At 46.5% G+C, this 13,776-nt stretch overlaps 2 protein-coding genes across 2 annotated transcripts; one reads left to right on the forward strand and one right to left on the reverse strand.

The window, feature by feature from the left end:
- Positions 1-4,434: 4,434 nt before the first annotated feature.
- Positions 4,435-7,474, reverse strand: snx20 (sorting nexin 20). Its single transcript, XM_040037639.1, has 3 exons — positions 6,913-7,474; positions 6,434-6,576; positions 4,435-5,247 (listed from the first exon to the last, which is right to left on the reverse strand). The coding sequence occupies exons 1-3, from the start codon at positions 6,968-6,970 to the stop codon at positions 4,576-4,578; spliced, it is 873 nt and encodes a 290-aa protein (XP_039893573.1). The 5' UTR covers positions 6,971-7,474; the 3' UTR covers positions 4,435-4,575.
- A 407-nt stretch (positions 7,475-7,881) lies between these two features.
- si:ch211-218c6.8 (apoptosis facilitator Bcl-2-like protein 14) lies at positions 7,882-9,826 on the forward strand. The gene is made up of 7 exons (XM_040037652.1): positions 7,882-8,040; positions 8,596-8,752; positions 8,866-8,937; positions 9,020-9,082; positions 9,182-9,240; positions 9,311-9,583; positions 9,681-9,826. Exons 2-7 carry the CDS (start codon positions 8,605-8,607, stop codon positions 9,702-9,704), a joined length of 639 nt encoding a protein of 212 aa, XP_039893586.1. The 5' UTR covers positions 7,882-8,040; positions 8,596-8,604; the 3' UTR covers positions 9,705-9,826.
- Positions 9,827-13,776: the final 3,950 nt, after the last annotated feature.

Consider the following 13,776-nt stretch of genomic DNA (forward strand, 5'->3'; position numbering starts at 1 on the left):
CGGTGCATCACGAAAGATTGATATCAAACTGATCACTTGACCAATATTACGTTACTTGCTCTTCAAGTGAATCAACAAATGGCGAAATGAAAAGCCGAACAAATGCTTTTTTTTTTTTTATAGAGTCTTAGCTTACGTGTGTTTATTTCATATTTTCAGTTGTTACCCTCCCCGACTAAATCGGTTTCAGTTATGTACTGAAATATAAGAATGGACATTAGAGGCTTCTTTCAAAGAAAAAACTCAGGTAAATGTTATTTTATAAATTATGCTTTGTATGTTGTTCAGTATATTTCTATGCAAAACAAGAGGGGTTTCAGTACACAGCAGGATATTCACATTTGTAACCAGATATTTACACTTTAGGGAGAAAACATAAAACATTTTTACTGTACAACATCAATTTAGAGTAAACTTTTGTTTTAGATAAATATTAAAATATCTTTTGAATTAGTTAAATGTCAGAATAAAGAGAGACAGAGCTGTCTATTTTTATCACTTTGATCAAATGTAGGAGTACATGTACACTAAGTTTGTTAATTAATAAGAAAACTCCAGACGATTCCATTCTGAGCTGAAGAAGCTTCTGATTGGTTAGTAGAGTCCATGTGAGTAAATTGGTGGCACAGCTGTGGATGCATATAAGGCAAAACACAGAGCCTGTTTCTGTGACATGGGAAAATTAAGAGATGTCAACCAAAACACCAGGAAAAGAACTGCGGAGCTCCATAAGTGTGGCTCAAGTTTGAATACAATTTGGTGCCATTTACAATTAAGAAATACAGACAGTTTCTCTCTTTACTCTTAAAGTTAACAAATATGTTTTTTATATTTATCAATCTAAAAAAGTAAACATTTAGTCTGATTTGATGTTACAATTAAAAAAGTGTTTGTGTTTTGATCTGATGAGTACATAAATATGTGGTTTCAACTGTATATTTGATGATTGTCAGCACAAAGAGGGAGAGAGAGGAGCAGAGAGGGAGAGAGAGGAGCAGAGAGGGAGAGAGAGGAGCAGAGAGAGAGGGAGATGGAGAATGAGGACAGAACAGAGATGAACAAGAGCAGGTGAGACACACATGTTAGTCAAATGGTTGTTTACCAAAAGTATCACCGTATCACAGGTCCTCATGTATCTCGTACCTAGTGTTTCTTTTTAGGTTTGCTATTTTTCAAATTCTATATTTATTAAGTTATGCAGGCTTGTTTGCACAACAAGGCTAAATAATTATATAAACTTTTCTCAGTCTAAATATTGTACTTTGGTAGAATTAAAAAAATAAGTGTAGTGCAGGTCTATGATGATTTTTAGTGCTACTATCATCTAGTTCTGATTCTGGTTCTGTCTTGGTTAAATCCTAAGTAGTCCTGATTTTGAACTGTTGTAGTCCTGTTTTAATTCCGGATCAGTTCTGGGTCTGGTTGAATTGGGGTTTAGTCCCTGTGTCTTGATACAGCCCCGACTTTGTTCTGGCCTTGCTGCTTAATTAAAAAACTAGTTTAAGGTGTCCTGCACATGTGATATATATTTTTCCCTATATGAAGTCATTCTTTTTTGAACAAAACTCAAAACAGAGCCTATTAATCTTTCAGTCATTTCTAACCCCCCCCCCCCCCCCCCCCCCCCCCCCCCCCCCCAAAAAAAAAAAAAATCCCACATGCATACTACCCTTTAGGGCTAAGCCCCGGGTGTTTCAAATGTCTGGCTCCGCCTCTGATGCTGAGGTCCCCTGGGTTCCAACAGGAACCTGGCCATGGAGAAGGTGGCCAACTCTGTCCTCTTCCCGTGCATGCACGCTGCATAAGGGTTCACTGGGTTTATTATCATGTGTGAAATATCAGTGCATCAAGAAGAGAAAAGAAGAGAAACTGCTCTTGGTTCGTCTATAGGATGTTCAGCTTGTTGGCTCTAGAGAGGACCAAAGGGTGCTTCCTTGTGATGAACACCTCACATCTGCATTTCCACAGCATGGAGCACAAATTATGTGTAGGATCTACAGCATGAGTTAAAATGGTAAATGGCTGTATTTGTATAGCACTTTACTTAGTCCCTATGGACCCCAAAGCTCCTTACAGTACATCCAGTATTTCACACACTGCTGATGGCAGCTACATTGTAGCCACAGCTGCCCTGGGGCGCACTGACAGAGGCTGCCGGACACTGGCGCCACCCGGCAACGGGTGAAGTGTCTTGCCCAAGGGTACAACGACCAAGACTGTCCAAGCCGGAGCTCGAACAGGCCACCTTCTGATTACAAGACGAACGGGCAACTCTTGAGCCACGATCGTCCACCAAAGCCCAAATCTGAGAAGAGAATATGCACTTAAACACAGCTGACAGGGTCGGCTCTTCTTCTTCTGCTTGTTGCAAACACTGATTTCCAAAGGCATGAAGAAAAAAAGCCCTCACTGTGTTTGAGTAATTAAGAGTTCTGATCTATGGGCTGATTTAGGAAACAGGATGAAAAAAATGGAAGAATCAGTTATTTAGAAGGAAAGGTAACTTACCAGTAAACAAATCACACTTCTCCAGTCCTCTGCTGAAATCACTGACTGTTACCAAATCACATGATCGAGTTCTGCTATATCTCATAGGATACTGTAACTGGGAATCAGGTATGATCTGTGAGGAATTTTGTGTTAATCCAACTAATGTCATTAATCACATGTGCACATCATCCATCTGTATAAAGTCGGAGTTATTTGGAATTACATCTTGGAAATTAAATCTAATGATTGTAGAACAAAGTTCATTTTTTTTTTGCCTGTGTGGTTTTCTGTAAATATACTTGAACAGGTCTAGTTACCACTTTTTAACACCCTTACGGGCGACCATGGCTCAAGAGTTGGGCGTTCACCTTGTAATCGGAAGGTTGCCGGTTCGAGCCCCGGCTCGGACAGTCTCGGTTGTTGTGTCCTTGGGCAAGACACTTCACCCGTTGCCTACTGGTGTTGGCCAGAAGGGCCGAAGGCGCGATATGGTAGCCTCGCTTCTGTCAGTCTGCCCCAGGGCAGCTGTGGCTACAACTGTAGCTGCCTCCACCAGTGTGTGAATGGGTGGATGACTGGGTGTGTAAAGTGCTTTGGGGTCCCTAGTGGGGGCTAGTAAAAGTGCTATACAAATACAGGCCATTTACCTTACAAGGTAAAAGCACTGGGAATGTAAACCATTACAAACAACTTAGGGATCATATTGGTATTTGTCCTCTTTTTAAACAACTTCAATAATTTTAAAAGTAAAAGATCAAGAGAAGAAGATAAGAAATGAAAGGAGAAAACCAGAAATTACACTCAGTTAATTACTTTCCAGAGCATGTTTCTGAGAGCATACATGTTTCTGGGTCTCCTGTCAGGTTCAGGCAGCACCTTCATCCTCAGCTCTGCTGCTTCCGTCATCACCAGAACTCCTCCGTCAGTCCGTCACACCCGTGCTCCACCAACTCCACCGGCTGCGGTTAAACACTGTTCAAGTTCAAGCTTCTCCACCTTCTCCACCTTTAAGTCTCTACTGTTCTTCTCTGAACACATCTTCGCCCTCTCAGGTCCTCCGTCCATCACTCTCCACTTTCCAGCCTCTCAGAGCACACTTCCTTCCACCTGTCACATGACTCCTCTGTCCTTACTGATGTTATATTCATGTTTCTGTGAGGTGACTTTAAATCAAACGTATTATTATTCATGTGTTTGGGAGGAAGCCGGAGAGAACACGAGAACACGGACAGTTCCCTGTTGTCATTAACAAATGTACTCAAACAGAAGCTAACCTGGCATCATAACTACAGTGCTGACTTTGGCCACGCCCCCACTCACCTGTTGGTTTTTGCCCTGTGCTCACAAACACATCGATAAAAGCTAACGCTCCAGGATCTGTTTACATACTCATGTAAATATGCACATGTGCAAAAATGATGTTTACAGTAAGATGGGTCTCTTATGGTTGATAAACAGATAATCCAAATCTCAGATTAGCTCATAATCTCTGATGATGTTAGCTATACAGGGCACATAAACAAGCTAAGTGACATAGTGAGACCTGAACAGTTTGCACTTTGGCTCATTAACATGAGAGATACAGCGAGCTTGAATCTGATGATTTAACCTGTTGTAATGTCTGCAGTACACAGACGGTTCCAACTGATCTGAGCAAAAACAGCAAAACACAAAAACACCTGCGTGAACAAAAAGGTCTTTGTTCTGTTTTTGAATGTACACACAGTCGTAACTGATCTCAGGTGAGCAGCAGCTTGTTCCAAAGAGCAGCAACTGAAAGCAGATCGGAGATCTGATCCTGGAGCAGCAGGTGCTGACCCCCACCCAGAGCTACCACAGGATGACCAATGACGCGGCTTCAGTACTGTGTGGTCAGATTTCCATGGTAGAGTCAGCCGTTAATCGCTAATCATCAAACATCATGAATCAGACCCAATACCAAAATTACTTTTAAATACTTTATTGCAGGACAGTACTGCAGTACTCTGGGTACTCTGACCCACTGTGAGCTGTTGCACCTCCACAGCTGGCAGGGGGTGTGCAGGGGTTTACCTGCTAATCCAGGTGTGGATGGCCGCTCCACCCTCAGAGGAACTCCTGGATCACTACCTCCTTCAGGGAGTGGGAGGACGCTTCCCCACGCTCGGCATCTCTCAGAGCGGTCAACTCATCCTGCAGCTGAGCCACGGGCCGGCCCAATTGGTACCCGAGGTCCACCAGCAGCTCCAGCAGTGGCGCTCTGTAGCGCGTCAGTCCGTAGCGCCTCACCGGAGGCAGCGCTCTCTGAGCGGCGGAGAACGCCTGCTCCGGTTCGTCCAGGTCCCGGTAGCAGACAGCGAGGGCGGCAAGGGCGGGCACGAGGAGGGTGGGCTTCTGCCAGGGCAGCAGCTTCTCCTGGATGTCCAGCACGGTCTGCAGCAGCTCTGCGGCCGGCCGGAACTGCCCCGCCCGGAGCAGGCCGTGCGCCCGCTGCTGCTCCTGCTCTGTGAAGAAAGCCGAGAAGCAAGGCGAGTGTCTGACGCAGCGCGTGGCGTACAGCTTCGCCAGGTAGTCCTGCAGCGCCAGGCGCCGCTCCCCAATGCTCTCAGGGGAGAAGTTCCCCGAGAGCATCTTGCGAGGCAGCTGCACCTCCTCCAGCTCCTCGTCAAACTCCTCCAGCAGTTTGTGGTGGAAGCGGGAGAAGTCGCTGTAGCGGCGCTCCACCGAAACACGGCGGGAATCGAAGCTGCCAGAACGCATCACCACCACCTGGTAGAGCTGCAAACAAACAGAAAGAACCGTGACCTTTGACCTTTAAAGTTTAAAGTTAACTCTGCTGCAGCGCAAACAGCCAGTCAGAGAAACAGGCTGGACTTCCTGTTCCCTCTCAACGGTGAACCTACCGCAGGCGTCTTTTCTCTGAGACGTTATGCTGACGATTACATTCATTCATAAAACACCGAATCACGACCGATCACCTCGAGGTGTTTTACACTGTAACATAAAGACTCTACAACCATACAAAGAAAACAGAGAAACCCCAACAGTCATGTGACCCCCTATGAGCAGCACTTTGGCGACAGTGGGAAGGAAAAACTCCCTTTTAACAGGAAGAAACCTCCGGCAGAACCAGGCTCAGGGAGGGGCGGGGCCATCTGCTCTGATTGGTTGAGGTGAGAGAAGGAAGACAGGATAAAGACATGCTGTGGAAGAGAGACAGAAGTTAATAATAACTAATGATTAAACACCCAGTGCATCATGGGAATCCCCAGCAGCCTACACCTATTGCACCATAACTAAGGGACTATGTGCTTCGTCCTGATGATGATGCTGTGTTTTGGTCCTCTGGGGCACCATAGACAAGCAGAAAGTTGCTGATGTGTCAGTTTGAATATTTCCTTCATTATGGAGCACATTAGCTTCTGTGACCGCACGGTGTCGGTTACCTGCACTCATCAATGAACAGCTCCCTGACTGAGTTTTACATGTTTGAGGTTTAAAATGAACACACCTGACAGTGTCAGGCAGGGAAACTGTTGGGACCGCACAGCAGGTGGACAGGTGAGTGCAGGAAGGTGTGTTAAAGCTGGTCTTTGGGTTGCTTATTATCTCAAATATGTCTTCATATAAAGATTTCACTGCTCAGCCAGTGCCTCTTATGACCAGAGTTCACCTTTACTGCTTCCTGCTCCAACAGCCACACCTTTGGAAAATAAGCCCCTCCTCCTCAGGTTAAACTTTCACTTCCTGCGGGCTCACCTTCACTGAAAGTTAGCTGTGAACATTTACAGGTTAGCCGCTTTGCCCCTCATCCTCATCCTCTGTCTGAAAGAATCTCTTCTGATTGGCTGTCCCTCAAAAACAGAAGGTATTTCACCTCTATGACATCACAGGGATCCAAGAGTATAAAAACTGCTGAGCAGAGTGTTTGGAGTCGGCTGGTGGGTGTGTTTCGGTGTCTCACCACGTATTTGTGTAGCACGTGCTCGACGATGCGGGTGGAGGGGATCTCAAAGAGCAGCCGGACGGGTCGCTCTCGCTGCTTCACTGCCCTCCAGTTCTGCTGCAGCTCCTTTGTGGTTAAACTGGAAGAGCCGGGCAAGTCCTCTGAAACAGCAAGCACAGCGAGTCAGCACCCACTGCTGGACTGGCACACCTGTGGAAAGGCTGCATTATTAGGGGCGTGGCCTCTTTGACTCTGCGTGCTGCTTTAGCAGCTGCCAGCCTCTTTGAAACCCACCTCCCTACCAGCTCCTCTTTTCACTGTTTCTGACATGAATCATTGGCTGCAAACACATAAATATCTGCCAGATTAAAGCTCAGCGTCACTGTTTACTCAGGTGGAGGTCTGAAATGTGAGTGAGACTTGACCTAAAAGTTTGACGTCTCAGTTCAGACAGAAGAATGAAGAAGAGGAAGGTTAAAGGTGAAAGACGACAGAACCTGGAGTCATTGTGTCCACCTCAGTCAGGTCTTGGGCTCCCTGCTGAGCTTCTGCCATCGGGTCCAAACTGCTGATCTGAGGCCAGAGAAGCTCGCTTATCCTCCTGATGTTCACTCAGTGATGGGCAGCTGTGTTTTCTGGCTCTGCTTCATCTCTTTTGGATTTTTTTATTCCTGTAAAGATCAAAGCTGCCAGTGTGGCTCCTGCAGGTGAGTGAGGGGTTAAACAGGCCCAACCGGGCCTGCCGAGCGTCGCTAACAGAAGAACGTGCTGCACGTTTGCGTGCTGACAGACGAGTGCAGGCAGGAGGAAGTCGACTTCAGCAAACATGCTGAAGAGGAAGTGAAATGAAAGACCAGTGTGTCGTAAATGGTGTGTGAGAGAGGTGCTTGTTTCATGGCTGCGGAGCAGCAGGCGGGTGGAGTTAGCTAGCAGAAAGCAGTGTTTTGCATGCAGCTCCTCTCTGCTCCTCTAGGGGGAGCTCTGAAAGCTCTTTAAGCTTTAATGTCCATCTGCAGGTGCACAGGCAGGTCAGAGGTCACAGGCAGACACCACTGAGTAGTCTTCATTAGATTTACCTTAACATGCTTCACAGTGTTAGAGAGGAACTCCGACACTCAGACGAGCCCTCTGAGCAGCTTTCTGTGACAGAGGGGAGGAAGAAGACCTCCAGCAGAACCAGGATCAGGGAGGCAGACGTGGTTCAGACGATGCTTTCTGTGGTTTAACAGGATAAATCAAGCTGTGACTCATCTGCACAGCTGAACTTTGACCTATGGTGCTCAGAAGGAACTGAGACTAAAGTAAAAATAAAACCAGTCTCAGTGACGGAAATAAAAATGAAAGCCAGACTTTAGAAAAACAGGAAACCTGACCACAAAACTACCCCCCCCCCCCCCCCCAGCTGCTTGTCTCCACCCCTGCATGATCACGTGCCTGGCTCAGGGCGGCAGCAGGGCGCAGTTTTAGAGGAAGCACCTGCGCAGACTCGGTTCTTCTGCGCTGTGACGCTGATCAGCTGTTTCTCCGTCAAAGTGAAAGTAAAAGTGTTCTCGCTCGCGTCGCAGCTCCAGGATCAGCTGATCCGACAGGTTCGCTCTTCCTCCTCCGCAGGTGTCCTGGACACGGTGAGTCAGGTGCCAACATCACGGCAGCCCGAGCCGTTATTCCTCGCTGTTAATAACCGCGTGGGAGGACACGGGTGGAGAGGTGATGGAAACACAGTGGCTGTAAAAGGAAGCAGGTCGCACTGCGCCTGATTTCAGCATCACCAGAGTAAACTCAAAGGATGATTTATTCATTAAGGGAACAGAGTGATCAAACCTACCTGCCTGTGTGCAAAAGTAACTGCCCCATAAACCGGATAACTGGTTATTGTGTTTGAGTCGGTACAGCATTTAGGAGAGGAAGTTCAGTAGAATACAGTAAAATGCAGTAGAACATGCATCGGTTTTGACAGCAGGCAGCTGATGGCGTGCTCAGCATGCCCACTTGCACCAAACAGGCTCAGACACTGATGTCCACTTTTCTGTAAATAGTTATTATCTGACCGACTCTTCCTGTTCCTTTATTTGTGAATGCTGCACAGAGCGAGCGTGGTGGAGGTCTCTGTTTCTTCATTTCATTTTAAATACAGACGTTCAAATATTCTGGTAAGCTCTGGTTTCTGCTCTGACTCTCAGCAGCTGAAAATGACAAGCCGGCGAGCTGAAGACGCCACGGAAACCAGCGAGGTGTTCCAGCTGCTGGAAAAGTACTGCAGCAAGAGGTCAAAACAGCGGTCACCTGAGATGGCAGTGAGGATGATTGCTGCCCGCCGTGTGAAAGGAAACGTCCCAGGTTGGTTTGAACTGTGAGCACGCAGCTGGTGCTTCCTCCTTCCTCTGCTCACCTACATGGGAAAGATTCTCTGTGGGTCTTCTGATGTGCTCACCTGTGTGCTCTCTGGTCAGTTATCTTTCCTCAGGGTCCAGCTCCCAGTGCAAGTTTCCAGAAGTCTCTGGAGGTCGTACTTGATGGAGAAGGTGAGTGAACAGGTGTTTCTCTGACGTCCTGTCCGTGTCGAGGCTCAGACTCATCACGCCGACCGCTCAGTTTGTTTCTCAGGTGAGTCTTCCACCTGTGACGAGGTGCACAACAGGATGCTCAGTACCTCAGCGCACACGGATGGTGAGTGTCCAAAACGGCAGCAGGACGCTTGTGTGAAGGTGAGAATGTCGGAGTCCTTTTACTCTGCCTGTTCTAACGAGGCGTCTCGCTGTGCCGCAGACATCGTCCAGAGGCTGGTGGAGCTGATCAGAGCGGAGGGAGACGACATCGACAGGAAGGTGAATCAGACGCGTAGATGGCTGCGGCAGGTAGGCACCTCAGTACTGAACACCGGTGTATTTCTGTCAGATCAAACAGAACCTGGACCTCCAGCAGCAGCTCAGAGACCTGGACTATGACATGTTCAAGGAGCTCACCTCCAGCGTGCAGAGCCTGGTCCACCCGGCGGAGCGGGCGGCACCCTCTGAGGTTCAGATTCAGAGGCAGAAGATCGCTCTGGCCTTCGAAGTGACCAGCAGGCTGTCAGCCACGAGTCTGGTCCACCAGAGGAGGGTGCTGAGCTTTGGAGAGCGGTACATTCAGGAGAACCACTCGGCTTGGGTGGAGCAGCACAGAGGCTGGGTCAGCATGAAGATGTGTTAGAACTGTTAACTTTCACTGATGTTGAAGCGATTTCTGTGAAATGAAAACGATTTCTGGGTATGTTGTCTCTGTCCAGGCTGAAGCTTTCAGCATCGACTGAGCCGCACGAACCTCAGAGGAATCTCCAGGTGGAGGTCACCACGCTGTCAAAGTCCAAGTATTTGAGCCATATTTGTTTTGTAAAAGTAGAATTTTTTAAAATAAACTTTTGAAAAACGCACATGCTGACTGAGTGTCACTGACAGTCTTTGTAAACTGAGAAGTTCTTGAATTACACCCATCAAACTCTCGCTCCGCCTTCCTGGACGGTCAGTGACCTCGCAGCAGCCATGTTATTGGTCACACGATGTCATTACAAATACTCCAAAAGGCTCCAACAGCACAAACGCGGTGCAGAGCTCAGCCAAGCAGCTACAGCCACCTGTGTCACCATCCACCTGTCAGTCAAAGAGGCCACGCCCCTAACAATGCAAACTTTCAATCAGCTACAGAGACCAAACAGTTTGTGTATCAGACTGTAAACATGTTGATCTTAACACAGGAGTCTATGAGTGCTGACTTCATTCAGTTCAATTCAACTTTATTTATACAAATCACAACAACAGTCACCTCGAGGTGCTTTATATTGTAACCAGACCCCACAATAACACATACAGAGAAAACCCAACAATCATATGACCCCCTATGAGCAGCACTTTGGCGTCAGTGGGAAGGAAAAACTCCCTTTTAACAGGAAGAAACCTCCAGCAGAACCAGGCTCAGGGAGGGGCGGGGCCATCTGCTGTGATTGGTTGGGGTGAGAGAAGGAAGACAGGATAAAGACATGCTGTGGAAGAGAGACAGAGATTAATAACAGATATGATTCAATGCAGAGAGGTCTGTTAATACATAGTGAGTGAGAAAGGTGACTGGAAAGGAAAAACTCAGTGCATCATGGGAATCCCCGGCAGCCTACGTCTATTGCAGCATAACTAAGGGAGGATTCAGGGTCACCTGGTCCAGCCCTAACTATATGCTTTAGCAAAGAGGAAAGTTTGAAGCCTAATCTTGAAAGTAGAGATAGTGTCTGTCTCCTGAATCCAAACTGGAAGCTGGTTCCACAGAAGAGGGGCCTGAAAACTGAAGGCTCTGCCTCCCATTCTACTTTTAAATACTCTAGGAACAACAAGTAGGCCTGCAGAGCGAGAGCGAAGTGCTCTAATAGGGTGATATGGTACTACAAGGTCATTAAGATAAGATGGGGCCTGATTATTTAAGACCTTGTATGTGAGGAGCAGGATTTTGAATTCTGGATTTAACAGGAAGCCAAAACAGGAGAAATCTGCTCTCTCTTTCTAGTCCCTGTCAGGACTCTTGCTGCAGCATTTTGGATCAGCTGAAGGCTTTTCAGGGAGTTTTTAGGACTTCCTGATAATAATGAATTACAGTCGTCCAGCCTGGAAGTAATAAATGCATGAACTAGTTTTTCAGCGTCACTCTGAGACAGGATATTTCTAACTTTAGAGATGTTGCACAAATGGAAGAAAGCAGTCTTACATATTTGTTTAATATGTGCGTTGAAGGACATGTCCTGGTCAAAAATGACTCCAAGGTTCCTCACAGTGTTACTGGAGGCCAAGGTAATGCCATCCAGAGGAAGAATCTGCTTAGATACCATATTTCTAGGCTTTTCAGGGCCGAGTACAATAACCTCAGTTTTATCTGAATTAAGAAGCAGAAAGTTAGCGGCCATCCAGGTCTTTATGTCTTTAAGACATTCCTGCAGTTTAACTCATTGGTGTGTGTTATCTGACTTCACTGCTTCCTCTGCTGGACGTCAGAGGAACTGCAGGTTTTGGTGTTAAGCCAGTGCTGAAGAAAAAAAATATTGTTGATCTTTTTAAGAAAAAAGTCCAAATGTGGAGATTACGGTTGTTTCTGGACAAACGGCTGCTGCAGCGCCGACAGGTTAGTGAAACTAAGTGATCAGCTCTTATTGTGATACAACATAAATGCTCTTTATTGCACAAGGCTGTAACCTCACATCATCACTACAGCTAATCCAGCCAACTCTTCCACGTTTGTTTTTTCCTGCTGACCAGAAACAGCTTCCTGCACGCTCTTCAGCATCCTTGTTACTAGCCCGTGTTTATGAGAGAGTAAAGAAATCATTTCCTTAAACTAGTTCTGATTTCACTGACTGGTGTTTTGTAGGAGGTGCAGCGGGCTGGATGACTCTACAGCACGTGGTGCTCATCTCACAGTTGAAGAAGCTCACAGTCGAGTATTGCTTTCAATAACGAGGAAAAGCCACAGCGTGACGGCAGCAGAGTGTCAGGAAGCTGAGGAGCACATTGTGCCTGTGGGTCAGCGTATACGCACATGTTTACACGATGGAGGTAACAGGATGAGACTGCAAGCTAAAATAAAGATTGGGGCTCAAACATGAACCCAAATAACTGCCCGGAGGTGTTTCTGTGCCGTAGCCTGACTGTGACACATCATGAATGTTTCAGTCTGCCGTCACAGTCCACTGAAACTAAAAGTCAACCACCTGAATTCTTTATTTTACCAACAAAAACATGTCTTTAGTTTCTGTTATTTGTTAATGATCCTTCAGAGGGATGTCTCTTTACTTTTAAGTGTTTATGAGTCACATCTACCTCTTTAAAACCCTTTCACCTCTTTCACAAGACCAAACCGTGTGGAAGGGGGTCGGTTTAAAGGAAACGTCCCAGTTTAAACTGTGACGCTGCAGACAGTGGCAGTCCTAGCCTGTTTGGGGCGCTGGGCAAACACTCCCCCCCCCACACACACACAGACAAAACATATTAAGGGTTGTACATTAACATAAAGCTGTTGTACACACACACAAACACACACACACATATGGAGAGAGAGAGAGAGAGTATGCATAGTATGCAAACAGCTACCAAACAGCCATCATAATTCATCATACAATGAGAACAGGACAAATCAACAACTGACAATGACTAATTAATATTAAAATCTGTAACATAATGTATTGTTTGGAGTTTAGTCTGTTACTGTTGCTATTTTTACCATTTCTTCTTGGAGCAACTGTGACCCACATAATTTCCTCAGGGATTAATAAAGTATTCTGATTCTGATTGGTTCAGGATGACCTGCCATCATCCAATCACACGTCTGCTTACCTACATCTGTTGCTCGTTTCTCCTCCTCTTCTTTTCTCTTTTTTCTAAACTGAGGACCTGATGGCTTTGAACTTTTCTTGTCCATCTTGGTTTTAATTTTGCACTCCAGTATGAACACAAATCCCCCAACCCGAGGATCACCACAACATAACCTAACACACCTACACCTTAGTTCACAGATTCACTTTGTCTAAGGTTTATTTCTGGGATTTCACACAACCCAGGATTCAGATCATGAATCCATGATGGGCTTGGATTTACATCATTATGAATGAAATGTGCTCTATTTGGAAGCAGCAGGTCCCCTCCCCTTTCGACGGGTTGTGTGTGAGACTTTAAATCATCAAACTGTAAATTTTAAATTGTTATTGATCCTTTACCCCGAGTCCTAAAGTGTATATTTATTTTCTTACTCCTCTTATATTTATTGTTTGTTTACTTGCACTGCTGTAACTGGAGCCTCGTCGTCTCGTCTCTCTATATACTGGACTGTATGTAGCGGAGATGACAATAAAGTTTACTTTGACTTCAGCAGCGAGCAGGCGCACCGAGGGCTCTCGCGCTCACTTTTCGCGTACAGAATTTAGAAAAAACATCGGCGCAGATTATAAGTCTGTATCATGATGTCTGGTGTTTTCGTGTTTGTTGTTTTGTTTTTATTTTGTTTTATTTTGCGAGTTGGTCATTAGACGCTGCTCCAGCCACCAGAGACTCCCCCGCCGCCCCGCCCTCTCCTCCCTGTGCCGCAAGCAGCAGGCGCACCTCGCAAACGGAGGGCACCCTTACTCACAGCAAATGGGCGATAGAAAACCGATCGGTGCCTGTGACATTCCCAGTATGCGCTGGCTGATGTCGGGGCAGCATGAGTACGAGCATTTTTTTTTTTTTTTGCCGATGCCCGTGATGCCGCCCCCCGACACGATGCCGCCCCGGGCAACCGCCCGTGTCGCCCGTATCTAAAACCGCTACTGCATGCAGAAGCTGAAAGGAGGCGACTCGGTAAAAGAAGGAAAATCA

This window comes from Simochromis diagramma, unplaced genomic scaffold (assembly GCF_900408965.1).
Source record: "Simochromis diagramma unplaced genomic scaffold, fSimDia1.1 OVJJ01000327.1, whole genome shotgun sequence".
In the NCBI taxonomy this organism is placed as follows: domain Eukaryota; kingdom Metazoa; phylum Chordata; class Actinopteri; order Cichliformes; family Cichlidae; genus Simochromis; species Simochromis diagramma.